Raw genomic sequence first — 20,978 nt, forward strand, 5'->3', positions numbered from 1 at the left:
TTGGACGAGAAGACACCGAAGAGTTCTTAGGCTATCGCAACAGCAAGAAGCAAGAAGAGGATGGGAAGACGACATTGCCTTTTCCTTGTTTCGCTAATTCAGACTTCTGTATTACAATAAAGCAGCCTTGCAGCCTCCCCCTTTATGTGCACTGTATCCATGGCAATTTTGTTGCTATGGGTGGGCCCGATACACACATCACTGCCTTATCTGGGTTGGGAAGTTGCTCCTATAAACGGACAGATTAGCAATAACTGCAGCACAAATGCGGCACAGAATCCTTAAATCTGGCCTTGCAAGCTGTTGTCAATGACTGCAAAGCCTTGCTGAGGCGTGTGCTCTGATTCCAATTCCTGGGAGATAAACCATCACCCCAACAAAGAACGCATGTGCTCCATTTTAACGCAATGGCTGCAACAATGGCCCAGAGGCTTGAAAAAGGACTTTGCCATTCATGTGGCAGCTCCAAAACAGGAAGAACAAGTGGGGTACACAGGCCTGTGGAACATGCTGAGACAGGGGCTTCTTACCCATAGAGCCTAGTGGTGCAGGGCGCCAGGGCGCCAAGTTCTGGAGTGTGCCAGGGAAGAGGAGGAGGCTGGACATGGTGCCTTCCGCTCGCCGCCCCTGCTTTGCACCACGGCGCCGGATATGCTTAAGACGGCCCTGCGCTAAGACTCACCATACATTTTACCAAGTTCCTTCTGTGCCACACTATTGTACCATTCAGGGTTCAACAAAGGAAACAGAAGAGCTTGTAGCTCCTAGGGCTCCATATGCACCGTAAATTTAAAGGATGTTTAAAGCACATGACTTCCCCCAGAGGATCCTGGGAAGTGTAGTTTACATTTCACTTCCCAGGATTCTTTGGGGGAAGCTATATGTTTAAAATGTATGGTGCACAGGCAGGAAAAGAGATGCCCCTGCCACTCTAAGGGGCAGCCTTTTCTGCCTTCTGGGCAACTGGGGATGGATTGAGTTGCACTATTTCCATCCTGCTCTAGATATAGGTCATCACAGTGCCCAAGGCTAATTTAGTCCCAAAATTCAGTTATGCATCCTTGCCATGTGATAAAAGGTTCCAGAACTGCAATCGTTCTTCAAACCCATTTCCAGCTCGTTTTCTGCATCTTTTACATCCAGTGCCTTTTTTCTTTCAAAAATGTTTAGGGCAGGTGTTGTCAACCTGGTCCCTACCGCCCACTAGTGGGTGTTTCAGGATTCTAGGTGGGCAGGAGGGGGTTCTATGGCACAAGCTGAATCCTCCTTCCGTCAAGCACTGGTGGGCGGTAAGGAAATTTTACCATCAAGAAAGATGCATTAGTATAAAAAGGTTCACTACCCCTGGTTTAGGGGTACATTTTGAAATGTTTAGGGGTATGCATACCCCCCACGTACCCCCAGAAAAAAATGCACTGCTTATATCCTTGCATCCTGATTGCTTCTTACCAGGAGGAGAGCAAGCCAATCTCTCCTGGGGGAAACACAGAGTTTGACTTGATGCAGGAGATTAACCGTCAAATTCCCGTTCACTTTTCAAAATCTTTATTAATTACATACTGTCCATATCCGTGTCCAGAGTCTACAAATTAAAACGAGCAAGAATATTAACTTAATTTGCATGCCATCAAAGGCAGGCGGGTTAGATCTCGTTAAAAAGAAAAAGGGGGCGCTATCATTTAGGCTGGCGTCCTTTCCAATAAGACGGCCTGCCACTTAGACCGGCTAGCATTTGATCCCATGAGGAATCTTTCTTTTTTTCAGCCCGCTTGGTATGAAAATGAAGCCCGGCGCTTGGAGGGTTAATCTGGTGAGTCGTGACTACTTGTAACTGTCAACTTCTCTCCCAGGATAAATAATTAAAGCTTCAGGAAGAACAGGCACACAGGAAGCAGTGGAGATTGGATGTACGTAGGTGTGGAAGCCATTCATTCTTATCCAATCAGTGAATAAAGAGGACATTATTCATGCAATCTGGTTCATTCACTGGTACGTGACCTGAACTACAATGGGCGAGAGAGAGGCTGTGGAGCTGGAAACACACAAAAGGAGGCAAAGAGGAAAGAATCCGAACTGTATCCAACGCAACGTTCCGGGCAGAAGAACAAAACACCGCACTGTCAATGTGCACCTTATGCCCGAGACAAGCTTTTGCAGAAAACATGTATTGCTGGATCACGAGTCAACCCCCCCCCCAAAAAAATCCCAAACTATGAGAAAGCTGCAAAAAGAAAGAAGCAGAAGACATATAATATGTGCCTGGAGTCACAAAATGAATAAGAATCAAATAAATGTTCCATGGACAGGAATGGGAGGAGTGGTAAGTCACTGTCAAAGATCACCGAAATGGAGGCAGAATGCCTTTCCACACAGACAATATCCTATAAATATGAGTTGATGGGTGCTCCAAACGTCCCGCTTGGACTACTGCAATGCGCTCTACGTGGGGCTACCTTTGAGGGTGACCCGGAAACTACAACTAATCCAGAATGTGGCAGCTAGACTGGTGACTGGGAGCGGCCGCCGAGACCACATGACACCGGTCTTGAAAGATCTACATTGGCTCTCAGTACGTTTCTGAGCACAATTCAAAGTGTTGGTGCTTACCTTTAAAGCCCTAAACGGCCTTGGTCCAGTATACCTGAAGGAGCGTCTCTACCTCCATCGCTCTGCCCGGACACTGAGGTCCAGTACCGAGGGCCTTCTGGCGGTTCCCTCGTTGCGAGAAGCCAAGTTGCAGGGAACCAGGCAGAGGGCCTTCTCGGTAGTGGCGCCCGCCCTGTGGAACACCCATCAGATGTCAAAGAGAAAAACAGCTACCAGAGTTTTAGAAGACATCTGAAGGCAGCCCTCTTTAGAGAGGCTTTTAATATGTAATCGATTATTTTTTTCTTCTGTTGGAAGCCGCCCAGAGTGTCTGGGGAAACCCAGCCAGATGGGCAGGGTATAAATAATAAATTATTATTATTATTATTATTATTATTATTATTATTATTATTATTATTATTAGAGTGCTCTGAGCACAGCAGAAGACAGAACAGTTCTTCCAGGATAATGAACTGTTTCAGTGATAATTCTTCATCAGCTGGCAATAATATAAAATGAAATCCATTACATTCAAATACAATACGGAGATTGAAATGACGGGTCTGCATATAAACAACCAAAGCCTCCTTTTCTCTCTCTTCTGCCAGTTTCCTGTGCCATGTATTAGCTCATTTTAAATTTACTTCCCACTTTGGGGTATAATCCCATCAGGAGCCTTCATGAGGCAGTTGGGAAGAGAGGGACACACACACACACACAGAGGAAGGGAGAAATATTGTGACAGAAGGCCTTGAAGTGCTTTAGGTTAGCTATGCATCATTCTTCATTGAGTTTGCTCTGCAGCATTGCTTTATAATGAACAGTTTACTCACACCTGTTGAGGTCCTCACCTCTTTCCTGCCCCCCCCCCAATCTATTGGTCTATCTATCGATCTGTCTATCTATCTACACACAGAGAGCGCGAGTCATAGCATAGAGCTTTCTAAATCACAATGAATGTTCATTTGAATTAATTCAATTAAAATTAAAAATTCAATTAACTCAATTAATTTCAATTCAATTCAAAACTCATAACTATGATGATAAACGGTATTTTTTTCCCCCTCACTGTTCGAAAATGAGCAAAAGAAGAGTTCAGGCAGGTGCCGTTTACCTGTGGAACAATTCAACACAGAGATAAGCAAATGCTCATCAGCAATGAATAACCAAAGCCCAAAGGGTAACAGTATTTGTAGTAATGCTTCAGATAAAGCCATCTTAAAGGGCTTCCTTGTGGGAAAACGAAACCTTTGCCAATGTAACTTACCGGTTCAAACAAAGTCATCCCTTTCTTGGAGCTGAAAGTAACTCCCCATGTTAAATGGGCCGTCTTCTTTTCAAATTCCCCTGGTAGATGTGCCACTTTTGCTATACAACCGCATCTTCTCTCCCTTGATCAGCATGCTCCAAGGAAGGCTTTCTAATTAAATGTCATTTCAATTACAATAATGGCTTGTAAGCTTTTTATTTATAAAACTGGAAGTTTTTTTTTTTAACTACCGTCAAGCTATTTCATCTCTGCCACAACTCAGTCTCTCACAGTCAGTTTCTTGTATTGGTGAAATGGCCTTCCCAGTTGTCACTATCTGTGAATTTGGGGGCACAACCAGTGCAGGATTTACATATAAGCTAAACAAGCTATAGATTAGGGCCCCCACTCTTTTGGCGGCCCCCAAAAAAATTAAAAGGAAAAAACTGGATGTACATTTCCAAAATGTAAGATAAAAAAGCAAATAAAATAGAACCTACATACAGCACATAGCTGTAAACTTCCACATTGAAAAAAAAGGGATCAGCAGACTCACCCAGCGGTGCGGCACTGGAAGTAGTTTCTGCGCATGTCTGGACATGCGCAGAAGTGACTTCCGGTGCCGGCTCTGCCCATGTCTGGGCACTGAAAGAAAATCGCTTCTGCGCATGTCTAGACTAGCTCACTTGCTCACTGCTCGCTCACCTGCCGAGTGCTGCCGAAAATCGCCTCTGCGCAGAACCAATTTCTGGTGCTGCGCGGCTCTGCCGTGTCTGGGCACCGAAAGAAAATCGCTTCTGCGCATGTCTAGACATGTGCAGAAACAACCTCCGGTGCCGGCTGCCCGTGTCCGCATGTCTGGACACCAAAATGCGCAGAAGTGATTTTCTTTCAGTGGAAAGGATCTAGTAAACCGCAAGCTTACCATGAGTCAACAGTGTGATGCAGCAGCAAAAAAGGCTTATGCTCTTTAAGCTGCATCAACAAAAGAATAGTGTCTCAATCAAGGGAATTGTTGTTGTTGTTGTTGTTTAGTCGTTTAGTCGTGTCCAACTCTCCGTGACCCCATGGATCAGAGCACGCCAGGCACTCCTGCCTTCCACTGCCCCCTGCAGTTTGGTCAAACTCATGTTTGTAGCTTCGAGAACACTGTCCAACCATCTCATCCTCTGTCGTCCCCTTCTCCTTGTGCCTTCCATCTTTCCCAACATCAGGGTCTTTTCCAAGGATTCTTCTCTTCTCATGAGGTGGCCAAAGTATTGGAGCCTCAGCTTCACGGATCAATGCCTTGTCGTGGCGAAGGGGCTTGAATAACTCAAAGAAGCTATGAGCTATGCCGTGCAGGACCACCCAAGATGGACAGGTCATAGTAGAGAGTTTTGACTGAACGTGATCCACCTGGAGAAGGAACTGGCAAGCCACTCCAGTATCCCTGCCAAGAAAACTCCATGGACAAAGACAACAGGCATATATGAAAGTTATGATGCTGGAAGATGAGCCCCTCAGGTCGGAAGGTGCCAACATGCTACTGAGGAAGAGCGGAGGACAAGTACAAGTTGATTCAGAGTTGATGAAGCGGCTGGACCAAAGCCGAAGGGAATTAATAGCGCTGCTCTATTTTGCCTTGGTCAGATGACATCTGGAATACTTTGGCCAGTTCTGGACACCACAATTTAAGAAGGGCATTGACAAGCTGAAATGTGTGCAGAGGAGGCCGACCAAGATGATCAAGGGCTTGGATAGCAAGCCTTATGAGGAACGGTTGAAGGAGCTGGGTATGTTCAGCCTGGATAAGAGGAAACTGAGAAGAGATATGATAGCCAGCTTCAAATATCTCGAGGGCTGTGGCACGGAAGATGGGGCAAGCTTGTTTTCTCCTATTCTGGAGGGTAGGACCCAAACCAGTGGTTTCAAGTTACAAGAAAGCAGATTCCAACTAAACATCAGGAAGAACTTTCTGGCGTTAAGAGCTGTTCAACAGTAGAACAGATTCCCTCGGTAGGTGATGGAAACTCCTTTGAAGCAGAGGTCGGTCATGAGTCATGGATGCTATGGTTGAGATTCCTGCATTGCAGGGGGTTGGACTAGAAGACACTTGGGATCTCTTCTAACTCTATGAAAAAATATATATCTGCCATGCTACTTCTATGTGCATATGAAATGAAATTCAGTCCTAAGATGGCAGGGTTCTGAGAATGTAGAATGGACTGAGGCGAATCACATTTTTGAAGGTTCCTTGCTTTCATGGTGAGTTCCAGCACCCTTTTCCCTAGAAGAACAGCATTGTGTGAAAGTATTTTATTTTGAGCATTACTTTTTGACTAATACAAAGTCAACTCCAGTCTCTTTAATAGCCGTGAAGCAGGAAGCAATAGAGAAAATATGCTCTGCAACTTATACAGGACAACAGTTACACGACAAGCACAAGCTGGATCTATCAAAGCACTCATTAAGGAACAAAAACCCTCTGGCAACCAGGATACGAGATCCATTTTCAAGGGTGAGAGGCTGAGAGCTCACATCTAGGGCTGTCTTGTACATTAAGATGTATCAGCTAGCACTTTGTACTTTCTATTTATACCATGGTCGCTGTGTGCCTTCTTTGTGCGCAAAGACCAACACCCAAGAGTCTTATGGCCTGCCAAAGCTTCAGCCATTATAAATGTGTTGATCTTCTGCAGTGTCACACGATTCTTCGCTGCAAAAGTCTTAACATGGCTACTCCTCTGTTGTTGTTGTTGTTTTAATGTGCATTTACTTTGGGTGTCTCCGCAAATGGAAACCTTGGGGCGAGAAACGTTTCCGAGTGTTTCTTTCTCCTGCACGAGAAGATAAATGCTCATTTTGCTTTAACATCCTGTCTCGCCCAAGGTGATGCTACTGCTGCCTTGATGTGAGTGGGCTAGCAATGTCACCATAGCAACGTGGACCTGTGGGTGGGAGATTTCAGATGGCATTGTAGGTGTTCCCCTTCCATTCCCCCTGTGGGTTAGTGATGATAAGAGTTGCTCCAGTATGGCTTAACATGAGAGGTATTGGTTGGGATAACTCGGAACTCAGCTGCCTTCTGCCTGTATGACTGTATGTATGTCTTTTGCACTGCATTCGTGGATATACCAGTAAGCTCTGTTTCATTGGCTTACCAGCTTTCAGCAAGGTTAAAAGGTAAAGGTAAAGGGACCCCTGACCATTAGGTCCAGTCGTGACCGACTCTAGGGTTGCGCGCTCATCTCGCATTATTGGCCGAGGGAGCCGGCGTATAGCTTCCAGGTCATGTGGCCAGCATGACAAAGCCGCTTCTGGCAAACCAGAGCAGCACATGGAAACGCCGTTTACCTTCCCGCTGTAGCGGTTCCTATTTATCTACTTGCATTTTGACGTGCTTTCGAACTGCTAGGTTGGAAGGAGCTGGGACCAAGCAACGGGAGCTCACCCCGTCACAGAGATTCGAACCGCCGACCTTCTGATCAGCAAGCCCTAGGCTCAGTGGTTTAACCACAGCGCCACCTGGGAAGGCAAACAGCATTTCTGTGCATTCTGGTTTCCATCACAGTGTCCCGTTGCACCAGAAGCGGTTTAGTCCTGCTGGCCACATGACCCAGAAAGCTGTCTGTGGACAAACGCCAGCTCCCTCGGCCGGAAAGTGAGAGGAGCGCCGCAACCCCATAGTCGCCTTTGACTGGACTTAACTGTCCAGGGGTCCTTTACCTTTTACTTTGATGAGTGTGTTGGGTAAAAGCAACGTTGCATGCCTCCAGTCAGAAGAGGGCAAAGTTGAGATTAACAGGCAGGCAGGGGAAACTAAACCTTGTGGGGGGGGGGTTCTGTCCCAAACTCCCAGGTTCCACTTCCCCCCCTCCCCTCTCTCTCTCTCTCTCCTGTATGAGGCAGCCATGAAACAAGTTCTCATCATGCAGACTTAGAATCCAAAGCCATCCTTTTAAATATGAAGAAATGAGCCTTTTTTTCTGTCACCAGTGGAACCTCTGTGTGATTTATCTACTCTTTTTAAGTAATGCTAGTCATGTGTGAATGAGACAGAACGAGTGGTAGGAATGGGAAACTCCAGCTTCTTGGCTTCTAAATCTGCTCTATAGAGGTGGGCTCGGGGGGGGGGGAGGAGGGAGGGGATAAACCCCGCCACAAAATAGACCACCTCTGACTGCTTGCTCTGCATGGGAATCTCTCGTGGCAGGGGGGGGGAGACTCGTGGGGGGGTGGTGGAAAAGGGTGGATGAATTTGATATGTCTGTTTTATTCTATTTTTGGTAAAATTAATAAAAATTATTTTAAATAAATAAATAAATCTGCTCTATAAACTATAAACCTATTTTATTTTGAAACCGAAAAGAGTGCTGTATCATTCTTAGATATATTTCAAATCTAAAGTAAAACAAAGGCAGCCCCCCCCACCCCAAAACGACACCCTTCTGCTGGATAACGACAGAGATAGGGAAAGTTGGAAACAGGAAAATGGCATACCTCTGGATCTGACACCCCCCCCCCAAAAAAAGCTTCGTGTTTTTCATAGTAAAGCAATGTTCGTTTTCTACGTGCAACCACAAGCTCACGCAGCAGCCCACCTCCTGACAAGCATGAGTCATCAGGAGCAATTTACGCCAGCTCTCCACTTTCTGCACTGGTTATTAGCAGCTTCTACCCAACATACTGTGTGTGTCCTGTCCTCTCTCCTATCGTAAACATGAGGATTAACTGAGAACATCTCCTCCGTAAGTGTACAGTCTGTATGCAGTGAGGCATGTCAAAAGATGTTCTTAGAGGCTGCCTCAGAACTGCAAACTCCCTTTCTTGTAGAGCTGCTTTCCCACGTTTGGGTCCTCATACGTTGTTGGACTACAATTCCCATCATCCCTGACCACTGGTTGTACTGCCTGTGGATGATGGGAGTTGTAGTCCTACACATCTGGGGACCCCCCAAGGTTGGGAAAAGGCTGCCTTAGAGGTTTGCTGAAGCTGTGCATCTTTCAAACACATGTCACATATTGGAGCTCACATCCCGACATATTGGAGCTTGTGTCTCGATGTTTCCTCCAAGGAGCTGTATATGGGATATCTCACAACAGCCTTGTGAGGCAGGTGACTGGCCCGAGGACAGGTCACCTAAAGAGTATGAGAAAAGGACAAGCCGAAATTAAGCCAGTGGAAAAACAAACGATGGAAGGAAATGAGGGGTTGGGCTTTGTTTTATATGTGTTTAAGGATGCTCCTTTCGAGATATAGGGTACCTTCATTCTGCATGGACTGGTTGCATGGCAACATGTGCAAATGGATTTAGATACCTATTATGTCCATAAATTACCATATAGCATATATTCAATATACAAAAAACAGCAACAATTTGTTGTTGTTGACAAAGGACTGCTGGACATATAAAGGGCCCCATTACCTTCAATAGCTTAGGGCAGGCATCCCCAAACTGCGGCCCTCCAGATGTTTTGGCCTAGCTAGCAGGACCAGTGGTCAGGGAAGATGGGAATTGTAGTCCAAAACATCTGGAGGGCCTAAGTTTGGGGATGCCTGGCTTAGGGCCTGGCTTAGGGCCTCATCGAATCTAAATCCAGCCCTGCTCTCATCTCACACAACAAACCTGCTTCCAAAAAACACATTATATCAAACTTTTTATGGTAATGAAAGCGATAAGGAACACATGGGGGGGGGGGTTCAGCTGGAACTCACTGGAACTCTCAGGTTACATTATATTGCCGTTACAGTATAAGAGAACAAGGGAGGTGTTCATGGTAAGTTCTAGCACCTCTTTTTCTAGAAAAATAGCACTGACTACTTGACACGATATTGCATAATCTCTGTACAAAAAATCAGGAGTGCTCAATAAACAAGTTGTCTGTTAATTACAAAAACAAGCTTTCAAGTACTGTTGGTATTCGTCTGCTTCAAGGGACAATGGAGTGCACCTCTGGGGGTGAAGTCAAAGTGCTGTGTTAGCAGCACTGATGTGACCTCCTCGGGGCCCAAGCTTTGGCAGTGTGTATGGCAGTCCAGGGCTGCCCAGACGACAAGACACAAAGAGACACACACACCCCCGCTCCCTCAACCTCGCTGATATAGTCCAAAGGAAAACAGAGCAATACGTTCAGCTTGGCTGCAGGAACTGCTGGAAGGAGGCGGACAAGGCGCTCTCCAAGCACCTTAGGGACTCCACTCTGGATTTGTGTAGGGCAGGGGCGTAGCGAGGCGCCACGACACCCGGGGTGGCAAACTGTCATGCACCCGGGGGCGCGTCGGCGCTACATAACGATGCATGCATGTTACATAACGACGCATGCATCGTTACGTAGCGCCGGATCCAGCGCGTGCGCAGTCAGCACGGGGTCACAGTGACGTCACGGTGACCCCGTACTGACTGTGCACGCGTTAGATCCGGCACTTGCGCAGTCCAATCGGGGTGCCGCTGGCCTGCGGCGGCTCCACAGAGCGCCGCTCACGCACGGCGGCCCATTTAGGGGGTGCTGTGCGGGAGTGGCATCCCGTGAGGGCTGCCAAGCGCATGCGGAACACCATGGAGCCGCCGCATGCCAGCGGCACCCCGAACAGACGGTGCATTTGCGGGCGGAGGCGAAGGGCGGGCCAGGGAGGCCGAGTGTCTGTCACCCCCCCCCGGGCGTCGCTCGGGGCAGACCCCCCCATCCCCGCTTGCTCCGCCCCTGGTGTAGGGTTGACTCCTTAGCCTTTTCTTCTCCTGTTTAGGATCAGAGTTTTCTTTCTCTTAGATGGGCTACCTTCCCAGGTTGATGAGTGCCATCTACCCCTCACTTCCCTCTACAGCATGTGCAGAACCCCCCCTCTCATTTTTATTAATTTTTCTGTTTTACAATTTAGAGTATTCATTTAAACAACTTTAAAATATCAATGACTCCCCTTCTTTTCTTTCCAGGATTCATTTTGCATAGCATAAATCCCTGCATATTTTATATAAACTAAACCAGGCATGTCCAACAGGTAGATCGTGATCTACTGGTAGATCCCTGGACGTCTGCGGTAGATCACTGGTAGATCACTTGATCACTTGCTCCCCCTAAAGAAGCTGAACAACTGTGGCTGCCCTAAAAAAAGCTCAACATCTTTGCCCTGCACCCCTAAAATGACCTGAACCACAAAAAACAGGGCTTTCCTTCCTAAAAAAAAAGCTCAACGTTGCTTTCTTCCCTAAAGAAGCTCTTTTACAAATTTTATGTGAACCCCCCAAAACAGGGCTTTCCTTCTTTAAAAAAAGCTCCACAACTTTGACCTAAACCCCAAAAAGGGGGTAGATCACTGCCACTTTTTAAACTCTGTGAGTAGATCGCAGTCTCTTGGAAGTTGGCCACCCCTGGACTAAACCATTCAGCATTCCATTATTACTTCCATCAAAACTTATTTACACTGCTAAATTTATCTTAATGCTGCCCACGTTTTCAAGTGCACACAATTTTCCCCATATATCCAATAAACATTTTCCAATCTTCTTTAAACAAATGTTCTTCTTGTCCTCTTATTCTGTGAGTTAGATCCGCAAGCTGCGCATATCCCATCAGTTTAAGTTGGATTCTTCTTTAATTGGGACCTCGCTCGTTTTCCATTTGGAGGCTAACAAAACACGGGCTGCCATGGTGGCATACATAAAAAAACCTTTTTAGACACCTGGGAATTTCCATATGAATTATCCCCAGCAAAAAGGACTCTGGTCTTTTTGGAAAGGTGCTTTAATTCCCCCCCCCAATTCATTATAAATTATTTCCCAATACTCTGTTATCCTTTTACAGGTCCACCACATACGAAAGAGGGTACCCTCGATCTCATTGCATCTCCAGCACTTATCTGATTCAGTCTCAAACATCTTAGCAAGTCTACTTGGAGTTAAATGCCACCTGTAAATCATTTTCAACTAGTTCTCCTTCGGGGAATAACACGTCTTGACCATTGGACCTGCTATCGGTCTCATCCACTCAATTCGCCAGAGCTTGTCTTTGCATGCAGGGGAAGAAACATTCAAGTAAATGCAGTAATTATTACCTAAGGCTGCAGATCTCTGGAATCCGATGAACCTAGCAGTACTTCTAACGGTTCAGTCCTATATATCTGTCTATGCAGAAGTTAAACCCCAGTGAATTCAATGGAACCTGCTTTCATGCAAATGTGCATAAGACTGCAGCCTAAGTAAACATGTAAACAAGTAAACAAGTAAACATGTATGGGACTGAGGTGCAGACGGGCAGATTGTTAGCTATATTGCCCTACAACCAGGCGTCGTAAAATGGGATCAGTGAGCCCTCCAGTGGTATTTTTCCATGTTACATGATGAGAAAGTAATACCAAAGAGAGTGTGTATACTGCAGTTGAATTGGGTTGCAGATAAGTATGGTAGTCTGTTTTAGTTTTACACAAATTCAATCTTTTGGAAGTTTCACGCAGCATCATTATAGAAAGCCAGTTTGAAGCTGTTGGAATAATCGCCACCCTTGGTACCATCTGTTCCCTTTCATCTGCCTCCTCATTTGAAAAATATATAAATTACAAAATCTAAACAGAATGTAAGGCATTGAACCCAAAATATTCATAGACCTGAAAAAAGACAAACATTTTGGCTGGCTTTGGGTTTGTTTGTTTTTAGCACAGTGAATAATGCTTTCAAAAGTGAGTGCTGAAGTTTTCATTTGAGTTAGGGGACCTTTGTTTCGTTTTCCTCTTTCTGTTTAGGTGATCTTCTGCACAGCCAACATGCTCTACATTTAACAATTATGGGAAGACTTACACCACTGTAACTAGAAAAATTATGAATATAATCTTTTAAATACAAATGACTGGTTCAGATGAATACACAAAGTTTATTGGGCCCTTGATGTTAATCCTGGGGATTATATAACATTTCAAGATTCATAGGAAGGTTTCATTACATTACTTAGCTGTGACTGCATGAACACTGTGCATTTAAAGCACATGACTTCCCCCAAAGAATCCTGGGAACTGTAGTTTGTTAAGAGTGCTAGGGTGAACTACTGTTTCCAGCATTCTTTAGGGGACCTCATGGGCTTTAAATGAACGGTGTGTACACAGAGTCTGGAACTGCAATCGGTAATCTAAAATCTTCTTTACCTGATCAAAAAGCTTTATACCAATAACACCTGCTGCATAAAAATCCATTCTGGAAATGAAATCACAACACCAGTCAGTATCAACAGAGGAGTAAAACAGGGCTGCGTACTTGCTCCTACGCTTTTCAATCTTTTTCTCAACGATCTAGCCCCATTACTAAAGCAGGTGGATGCCCACACTCCAAAACTCCAGGCCATAAACATTCCCATCCTCCTGTACGCGGACGATATGGTTTTGCTCTCGCGGATCAGAATAGGTCTAAAGTGACTGGTAATTGCCTGCATTGAGTACATGGCCAAAATGAACTTATGCTTGAACTTTGAAAAAAGCAAAATCCTGGTGTTTGGTAACTCACGCAAGAGTTATAGCTGGGTTTTTGGAGGTAAACCCATCCAGCAGGTCTTTAAATTCAATTATCTAGGAATCACCTTTCACCACAGGCTCCTCTGGTCTCCACATCGAGGTGCGGTGGTGAACGCCAGTAAGATATCCACGCAGGCAATTACGCGATTTTTTACAACAAGGGGCATCTCACATATCCCTTCTGCGCTCAAGATCTTCAATGCCAAGACCATTTCACAACTGCTCTACGGCATTCCAATCTGGATCCCGGGGTTCACCCAGACAGTAGAGCAAGTGCAATCAGCCTTCCTCTACAAGATTTTCTCTGTTCCAAGATGCGTCCCATATGCAGTTTTATGTTTAGAGGGAGCTCAACACAAGGTGGAATCTGTCGCCTGGGAAAGATTCCTTATATTCTGGCTGAAAATCTGCCTCGATTCTGACAGAGATCCCTTCCTCCAGGTAATGCTTTCGGACACCTTCCTCCCCCCAGGGCTGCAACACTTCAATAGGAAGGTACAGCAACTGGGGCTTTCAGTAGAACTCCTCCGCTCAATGTCCTTACAATCTGCCAAAGCCACAGTCATTACTAGGTTGTGGGACATTGAGAGACAGGATCTTATAGCGGCAGCAGGCACAACATGTTCCCCCCTTCTTTTCCACCTCCCGTGGGCTCATGAAACAAAACCTAACTATCTTGACTTCCTACTGAACCCACAAGAAAGAAGGGCATTTTCGTTGGCCAGGTTCAATGCAAATCCATCGAACCTCCTGTGGGGAAGATTCTCGGGCAGGGTGAAGGATGAGAGGATCTGTCCGTGTCATGACCCTCAGGTGGAAAGCCTTCCACATATGGTTTTTCATTGTAACCTTTACGTCGACCTTCGTCAACGGTTCCTGGACCGGCTCTGCATTCCCAGAGGGAGACCAGAGCGGGAAATCTTGCAGTTCCTCTTGCTGGGGAAGGACCCGGTCCTCACCAAGATGGTGGCTCAATATCTTAATTTACTATTTTCTCGGCGTTGTACTCTGCAGTCGTCTGAGTTGTCGGAAGCCCTATTGTCGTGAAAGCGGATGGCGGATTATTCCCTTCTCTCTCTTGGCACAGCGTTTGCCACAGTGACAGTTTTAATCTGTTATTATTTTGTATGCGAGTTTGTTTGATGCCAATAAAGGTTTTACATTACTTTACTTTACTAAAATAAAATAAAAACAGATTTAGGAAAAATTGAGTACCACACTATTATACCATCGAATACTGCATTAATAAAAGGAAAGTAGTTACTAAGGGGACAATATTCTAAATTACCAGCTCCAGTACAGAACAGGTCAACAGTGACTGCTTTCCAAATATTTCTGGGCCTTGCTTTATCTGAAGACTCCCAGGTGATGCATATTGGTCCAGGAACCAATTTCTGGAAGGAAAATGAAGGGCAGGTTAGATGAGCAGAGATGCAGGGATATGCATTCAATTCAGTAGCCCTTCTGGCTTAAACAACAGTGCCACAGACATCCTGGGATTGGTAAGCCAATTAACACATATAACGTGCTAAATATCTATATATGTTTCAATCCACAAGTGATAGATCATGAAAGCCATTGTGTCAAAATAAATTAATGTTCAAGGTGCTGCAACACTCTTTGTTGTCTTTCCTTGCAGAAGAATGACATGGCTACTGCCCTGGAAATGGATACTTTACAGTTATTATCAGGTCAGTGACACTTAGTGACTAAGGCATTCGAAGTAAACACAACACCAATCGGATGCAAACAATGCTCAGACAAGATAAGAAGACCCACTGGAAATACAACACCCTGACAAATAGCAGATAAGCACACCATGTCTCGTTTTGAGAAGGGGCTAGTAGTCCAGGAAGCAGATTCCCATCCATTGGCTAAATAGCCTTGTGCCACTATTTCAAGATCAATCAAGTGCCCTTAAAAAAAAAAAAAACAGAAGATCCAGAAGTCTGTTAAAAAAGTAACAATAATACCTTGAAGTTCAGAAATTCCAAGGCTGGAAGAATTTTACTGAGAACTAGAAACTGCAAATAAGAAAGTGGGATTTGGGAACAAACTTCAGTCTATACATAAAGCAACTCCCAGTGATTTGTGTGCAATCGCTCTCTCCTCTCCTTGTCTCTTCAGGGCAAGCATCCCCAGTAGGGCAGAAAGGGACAAGTTTCCCCTTTCTCCCCTTCTTATTCCCTTTCCCCTTTGTGCCATATATTTCAGATTGCATACCAGGAGGAACTGTCTTTATATGGGAATGTTTACAGCAGGGCGGGGGGATGCTTTAAATCCATGACACATCAAATGCAGATTACTTCCGTCGTAGTTGTGCAAAAGCTGCTGTCTCCAGTTTAGAAATAGTTCGGGGGTGGGGAGAGAGAATAAATGCAAAACTCCACTGAAGATGAAAGCATTGGTTTAGCAAACTTTGCACTTGGCCAGGAGCGATATAGGCTGCCATAATACCAGGTGGGAGTTTGCTTCAGTGAATTCAAAGCGGGCTTACTCCGGAGCAAGCAGAGAGCTCTGCGTTGTTTGCAATTCCAATGGAAAAGGATGCCGAAAAAGCCACCGAAATATCACGAACACATTACTGTATATCGCTCGCTCTGCAAGGAGGTAGCCAGGAATACAACCCCTTCCAGGCGGGGACAGGCAGCGGAAACAACCCAAGCGCGCTCCCGCGGCGGCGCGCAATGGGGTGGGGGCAGGGGGCGCGAGGGGAGAAACTCAAACTCCCACCCAAGTTAAGCACGGAACTCTCCCAGGCTAGGAGAGTGTGGGCGCGCACGCGCAGTTCGCGGCTGCCTTCCGGGGAGGAGAGGGGGGCGGGGCGGGGCGTGGAACCGAATCCCAACAGGCCCGCGACAGTCACGCGGGCAGCGCGCGCCCCGATTAGCCGTCCAATCAGCGTCGAGCTGACGGATTCAAATCGAGTCCGGGCGGGTGGACTGGCTTTAAGGGCGAGTTAGTTTAGCGCCGCCGCCGCCTGAGGTGGGAGAAGGAGGAGAGAGCGAGAGGCAGAGAGAGAGGAAGGGGGCGGTTTCCGTGAGGCGCCCGTGGTCACCGCCATCATCGTCTTCGTCATGGCCCACAAGCAGATCTACTACTCGGACAAGTACTTCGACGAGAACTACGAGTACCGGTGCGAGAGGCCGGGGGGTCCCGGGGCGGGTGGACGGGTCGGTGGGTGGGCCTCTTCCTGCACCTGGCGAGGCTGCGGCTGGGCCTGCCGCTCTTTCATGGCGTCCCTCGCCGCCCTCCGCTTTCCCTTTCCCTCCTTTCTTCCCACCCAGACTTCCTTCCCAGTACCTCAGGAGAGGGGGAGGAAAAAAAACGGTGGGCCTATTTTTTTCTCTCCTCCTTTCCCGCCGGCTGTGCGCGGGGGAAAGAAACGGCCTTGGGACAAAGGACGGCGCGGGGCGAGGCCGGAGGAGGCCGTTGCGCCTACCCGCTTCATAGGCCCTTTGGGGAAGGGAAAGCGCCGCGGAGGGAAGCGCCTGTTGCACCACGGCGGGGGCGTGTGCGTGTTTCGAACCCAGCTCCCTATCCCGCCGCCCCGCTCCATTGTAGCCCCGTGGTAACTGCTGCGCAAAAATCTGCCGCCGTTTAGTTTAGGAGGAGGGTTTGGGTCCGGGTCTCTCGGGCAGACCTCCATGGCCATTTCAGTACGTAGTCTGTTTTCGTAGGTTAACTTTGGGCCTTTCCAACGTTGACTTTGCGTTTTGCTAACGGGCATCTTGCTAGTGGCATAGCCTCCCAGCGTTTCTCCGACGAAAATAGGGACGTCCCATTCCATAATAATAATTTTATTATTTATACCCTGCCCATCCGACCCGGTTGCCCCAGCCACTCCAACAGACTATACTGTATAACAGCATAAGGAAATGTTAAGCTTTTTTTTAAAAAAAACCTTAACCTATACAGGGCTGCCTTGTGATTTCCTTGGCTCTGCGGTTGCTTCACTCCATACCCGCCTACATTTCTGTGATGAAAATAGGGACATCCTAAGGAAAAACAGGGCATTCCGGGATCAAATATAAAACTGGGACAGCTTCTGGAAATCTGGGAATGACCCTGGAAAATCTGGACACTTGCAAGTTTCTGCAGATAACACCATAAAAGTCACAGTTAGGATATTTATTGCCCAGTAGTAGGAGAGCCAACTTTTGTTTCAGGTTTCCTGCATGGATGTAACTTGCAAGAAGCAAATGGCACTTTACATGCCTGATGATCCTGAGTTTTCTTGTTGCATAGCATGCTGCCGGGTTTCTCTAAAAGGAGTTAAAAATCTAAAGTAGATACGAAAGAACACCTACAGTGCCGTTCGTTCAGCTTAGGCTATTATGTACAAATAATCAAAAATCACATGCTATAGAGTCTGACACAAAGCTTCTTTACGAATTGTACAGAACTAATTGTGGCTGTATAAATGTGACTTGATGTTTTCTGTCCCTGGCAGGCATGTTATGTTGCCAAGAGAGCTGTCAAAGCAAGTACCAAAAACTCATCTAATGACTGAAGAAGAATGGAGAAGACTTGGTGTTCAGCAAAGCCTTGGCTGGGTCCACTACATGATTCATGAACCAGGTAAAAAGAGACATTCTACCTAACAAGCTATTCCAGAAATATTATTTGTAAAGCTTTTAGGATGTCTTGACGTGGGAGAGGGAAAAAGTCACTTCATACATTAAGTAGCAAGGGCTAGACAGAAAGTGTTTACTGAAAACCATATATTATCAGCCATTAAGTGGGATGTCTGGCCACAGACTTATAAACAAGCTTCCCTTTTTTCTCTTTACAGAACCACACATCCTTCTATTTAGAAGACCACTTCCAAAAGGCCAGCAGAAATGAACAGCCTCTCTAAACTTCTGGAACTTTATGTATAAATGTATATATGTTGGTAGTATTCAGTGAATACTTAAGAAAAATATACAAACAAGTCATTACCTGTGCATGAGCTGTATTATTCACAGCAACAGAGCTCAGTAAAATGCAAAGTAGGCTGCTATGGTCTTGAATTCTTACTTAACAAGTTAACAAGTGCCTATTTGATTTTTTTCAGTTTTGTTCAATAAAGTTCACAACTTTCATGTATTGTGTTGATTATAAAAATCTTCAAAGATCTGTGCCTTTTTATTCTTAGTAATGAAGCTTCTTCCAACTGTTGAAGCAATTCATCCTGTGGCTTTTCAGCTGCTGAAATAAACATATTTTTAATGCTAAATCTATGCATTTAATGATTTTAGTTTACTACTGTCCACATTATAAAAGCCATCTATTGTTACTCTGTATAAAATTCAATACAGTACAATTGATGACAATAATAGAGGTTTTTTTGTAGTATTTATATCCCTTGCCTAGAGTTTGCTTGCTAGAATCATTTTACAAGAGGAGGAAGAAACAGGCTTAATGGCTCAGGTGAGCACTAATAAGAATGATCTACTGCCCTCATCCAGCTCTGTACAGGTCTGCTCAAGACAAAGATCCAGTAATGAGGTGCCTGGCTCCCACCTCTCTCCAGTAGTAGCTGGTCATGGCTGCTCTCCACTAGTGTGTCTTTTAGTCAGAGCCAGGTTGGGATAATAGGAACAAAATAAATAAAAAATCCTTCCAGTAGCACCTTAGACACCAACTAAGTTTGTCATTGGTATGAGCTTTCGTGCACATGCACGCTTCTTCAGATATGTAAGGCTCTCTAAGGTGCTACTGGAAGGAATTTTTTAATTTTGTTTTGACTACGCCAGACCAACACGGCTACCTACCTGTAACAGGAAATAAGAAGCATTGGAAAGGGGAGATAGCAATAGGTCCAAGTTCATTCTTTGGTAGAGGCTTTTTTACCCATGTCAAACTGTACTGAATAGCAGAATATACCCCCCCCCCCCGTTTCCTTCCCCAGAGGTTGAAGTTTAGGGTATGGTTGCTGACTTGTCGAAAGGCATTTGCCTATCACGTTTACTACTGCAGGGTCGCAACAGATTGTGGCTACTACCTACTTAGGGTGGTCAGAAGTCATTCTTGGGAAGCTTAATTTTGTACCAGTGCCACACTCTGTAAGGTACCTTGCTTGCTCAGAATGACCACATCCACATTACTTCTCAAAGCATTCCGTAATCACCAAAACTAATATACTCATAAGATATTCTGAAGACAATTGAATTGTATTTTTAGTTGTACTGTACAAGCATACAGTATTTTTAGTTGTACTGTACAAGCATACAGTATATAGATCACATACATTTCCTAATGTAATTTCTAAAATGGCAGTGCTGTAAAATCCAACTTCATTGTTGCCTCTGTCACTGTTGTGTTGCACCTTCACGCCCTGCCTTCATACAGATGCAGTGAGAATTCTCCGAAGCGCCCTCTCAGATTGTATGGAGCCCGGACAGCCCCGTGGTTTTCCCCGGCGCTGAGGGCAATGAAACAGTCGTTGAGACGGTTAGAGCGCCGGTGGCGGAAAACTCATTTTGAATCAGACCGGACACGGGCTAGAGCTCAACTTCGAGCCTACCAAGTGGCAATGGCGACGGTGAAGAGGACCTTCTTCACCGTCTCCATCGCATCTGCAGAAAACAGCAGCAGGAGACTCTTCCAGGTGGTTCGCAATTTAGCGGAACCACCTGCTCCATCCGGGCCCAGTACGGGCCACATGATCTCCTGCAATGATTTTGCAAAGTTTTTTGCAGATAAAGTCGCTCAGATTCGGGAAGAGGTAGACTCCACTGTGGGAGCAGGGCCGGGGCGGGGGAGTGCTAGAGTCCTGTCTAGTCAAGTTTTGTGGGATCAATTTCAATCTGTTACCTCCGAGGATGTGGACAGGCTGCTTAGACGAATGAAACCAACCACCTGTCTCCTTGACCCTTGCCCCTCCTGGCTTATAAAAGCTAGCCAGGAAGGGCTGGGCGATGGGCTTCGCGGGTTGGTAAATGCTTCTCTCCATGAGGGAGCCTTCCCAGACCCGCTGAAAGAGGCGGTTATTAAACCGCTTCTTAAAAAACCATCTTTAGATCCGGCCAATATGGCCAACTATCGCCCAGTCTCAAATCTTCCATTCTTGGGCAAGGTGATTGAGCGAGTGGTTGCGGAACAACTCCAGGCACGCCTGGAAGAAGCGGACCATTTGGATCCCTTCCAGTCGGGATTCAGGCCTCATCATGGGACTGAAACTGCCTTGGTCGCACTGGTCGATGATCTCCGGCGGGCTAGGGACAAAGGTAAGAGCTGTTTCCTTGTTCTGCTGGATCTCTCAGCGGCTTTTGACACCATCGACCATAACATCCTTCTGGACCGTCTAGAGGGCTTGGGAGCTGGGGGCACTGTCATGCAGTGGTTCCGCTCCTTCCTCCTGGGCCGTGTTCAGAAAGTGGTGGTGGGGGATGAGTGTTCAGACCCCTGGGCTCTCACTTGTGGGGTGCCTCAGGGTTCTGTCCTCTCCCCCATGCTTTTTAACATCTATATGCAGCCGCTGGGAGAGATCATCAGGGGGTTTGGGCTGGGTGTCCATCAGTATGCTGATGATACCCAGCTCTACCTCTCTTTTAAATCAGAACCAGTGAAGGCGGTGAAGGTCCTGTGTGAGTGCTTGGAGGCGGTTGGAGGATGGATGGCGGCTAACAGATTGAGATTGAATCCTGACAAGACAGAAGTACTGTTTGTGGGGGACAGGAGG

The 20,978-nt window shown here is 46.1% G+C and overlaps 2 protein-coding genes across 2 annotated transcripts in view; one reads left to right on the forward strand and one right to left on the reverse strand.

Moving 5' to 3' along the window:
- SHC3 (SHC adaptor protein 3) overlaps nucleotides 1–15,656 on the reverse strand; it is a 67,879-nt gene extending 52,223 nt beyond the window's left edge. The window contains exons 1-2 of the mRNA XM_088652911.1: nucleotides 15,533–15,656; nucleotides 14,598–14,703 (exon numbers count right to left, since the gene is read on the reverse strand). The gene's annotated coding sequence lies outside the window, so the exon portion shown is untranslated. The remainder of the gene's footprint in view (nucleotides 1–14,597; nucleotides 14,704–15,532) is intronic.
- Nucleotides 15,657–16,285: 629 nt separating this feature from the next.
- Nucleotides 16,286–18,530, forward strand: CKS2 (CDC28 protein kinase regulatory subunit 2). The gene is made up of 3 exons (XM_035099985.3): nucleotides 16,286–16,445; nucleotides 17,763–17,890; nucleotides 18,105–18,530. The coding sequence occupies exons 1-3, from the start codon at nucleotides 16,387–16,389 to the stop codon at nucleotides 18,155–18,157; spliced, it is 240 nt and encodes a 79-aa protein (XP_034955876.1). The 5' UTR covers nucleotides 16,286–16,386; the 3' UTR covers nucleotides 18,158–18,530.
- The last annotated feature ends 2,448 nt before the right edge of the window (nucleotides 18,531–20,978 follow it).

Source organism: Zootoca vivipara, chromosome 10 (assembly GCF_965207765.1).
Source record: "Zootoca vivipara chromosome 10, rZooViv2.hap1.1, whole genome shotgun sequence".
In the NCBI taxonomy this organism is placed as follows: Eukaryota; Metazoa; Chordata; class Lepidosauria; order Squamata; family Lacertidae; genus Zootoca; species Zootoca vivipara.

Coding starts and splice junctions, on each gene's coding strand:
- CKS2 (XM_035099985.3), top strand. CDS start 16,387: ATGGCCCACAAGCAGATCTACTACTCGGACAAGTACTTCGACGAGAAC. Junction 16,446..17,762: donor GACGAGAACTACGAGTACCG/GTGCGAGAGGCC, acceptor TGTCCCTGGCAG/GCATGTTATGTTGCCAAGAG. Junction 17,891..18,104: donor CTACATGATTCATGAACCAG/GTAAAAAGAGAC, acceptor TTCTCTTTACAG/AACCACACATCCTTCTATTT.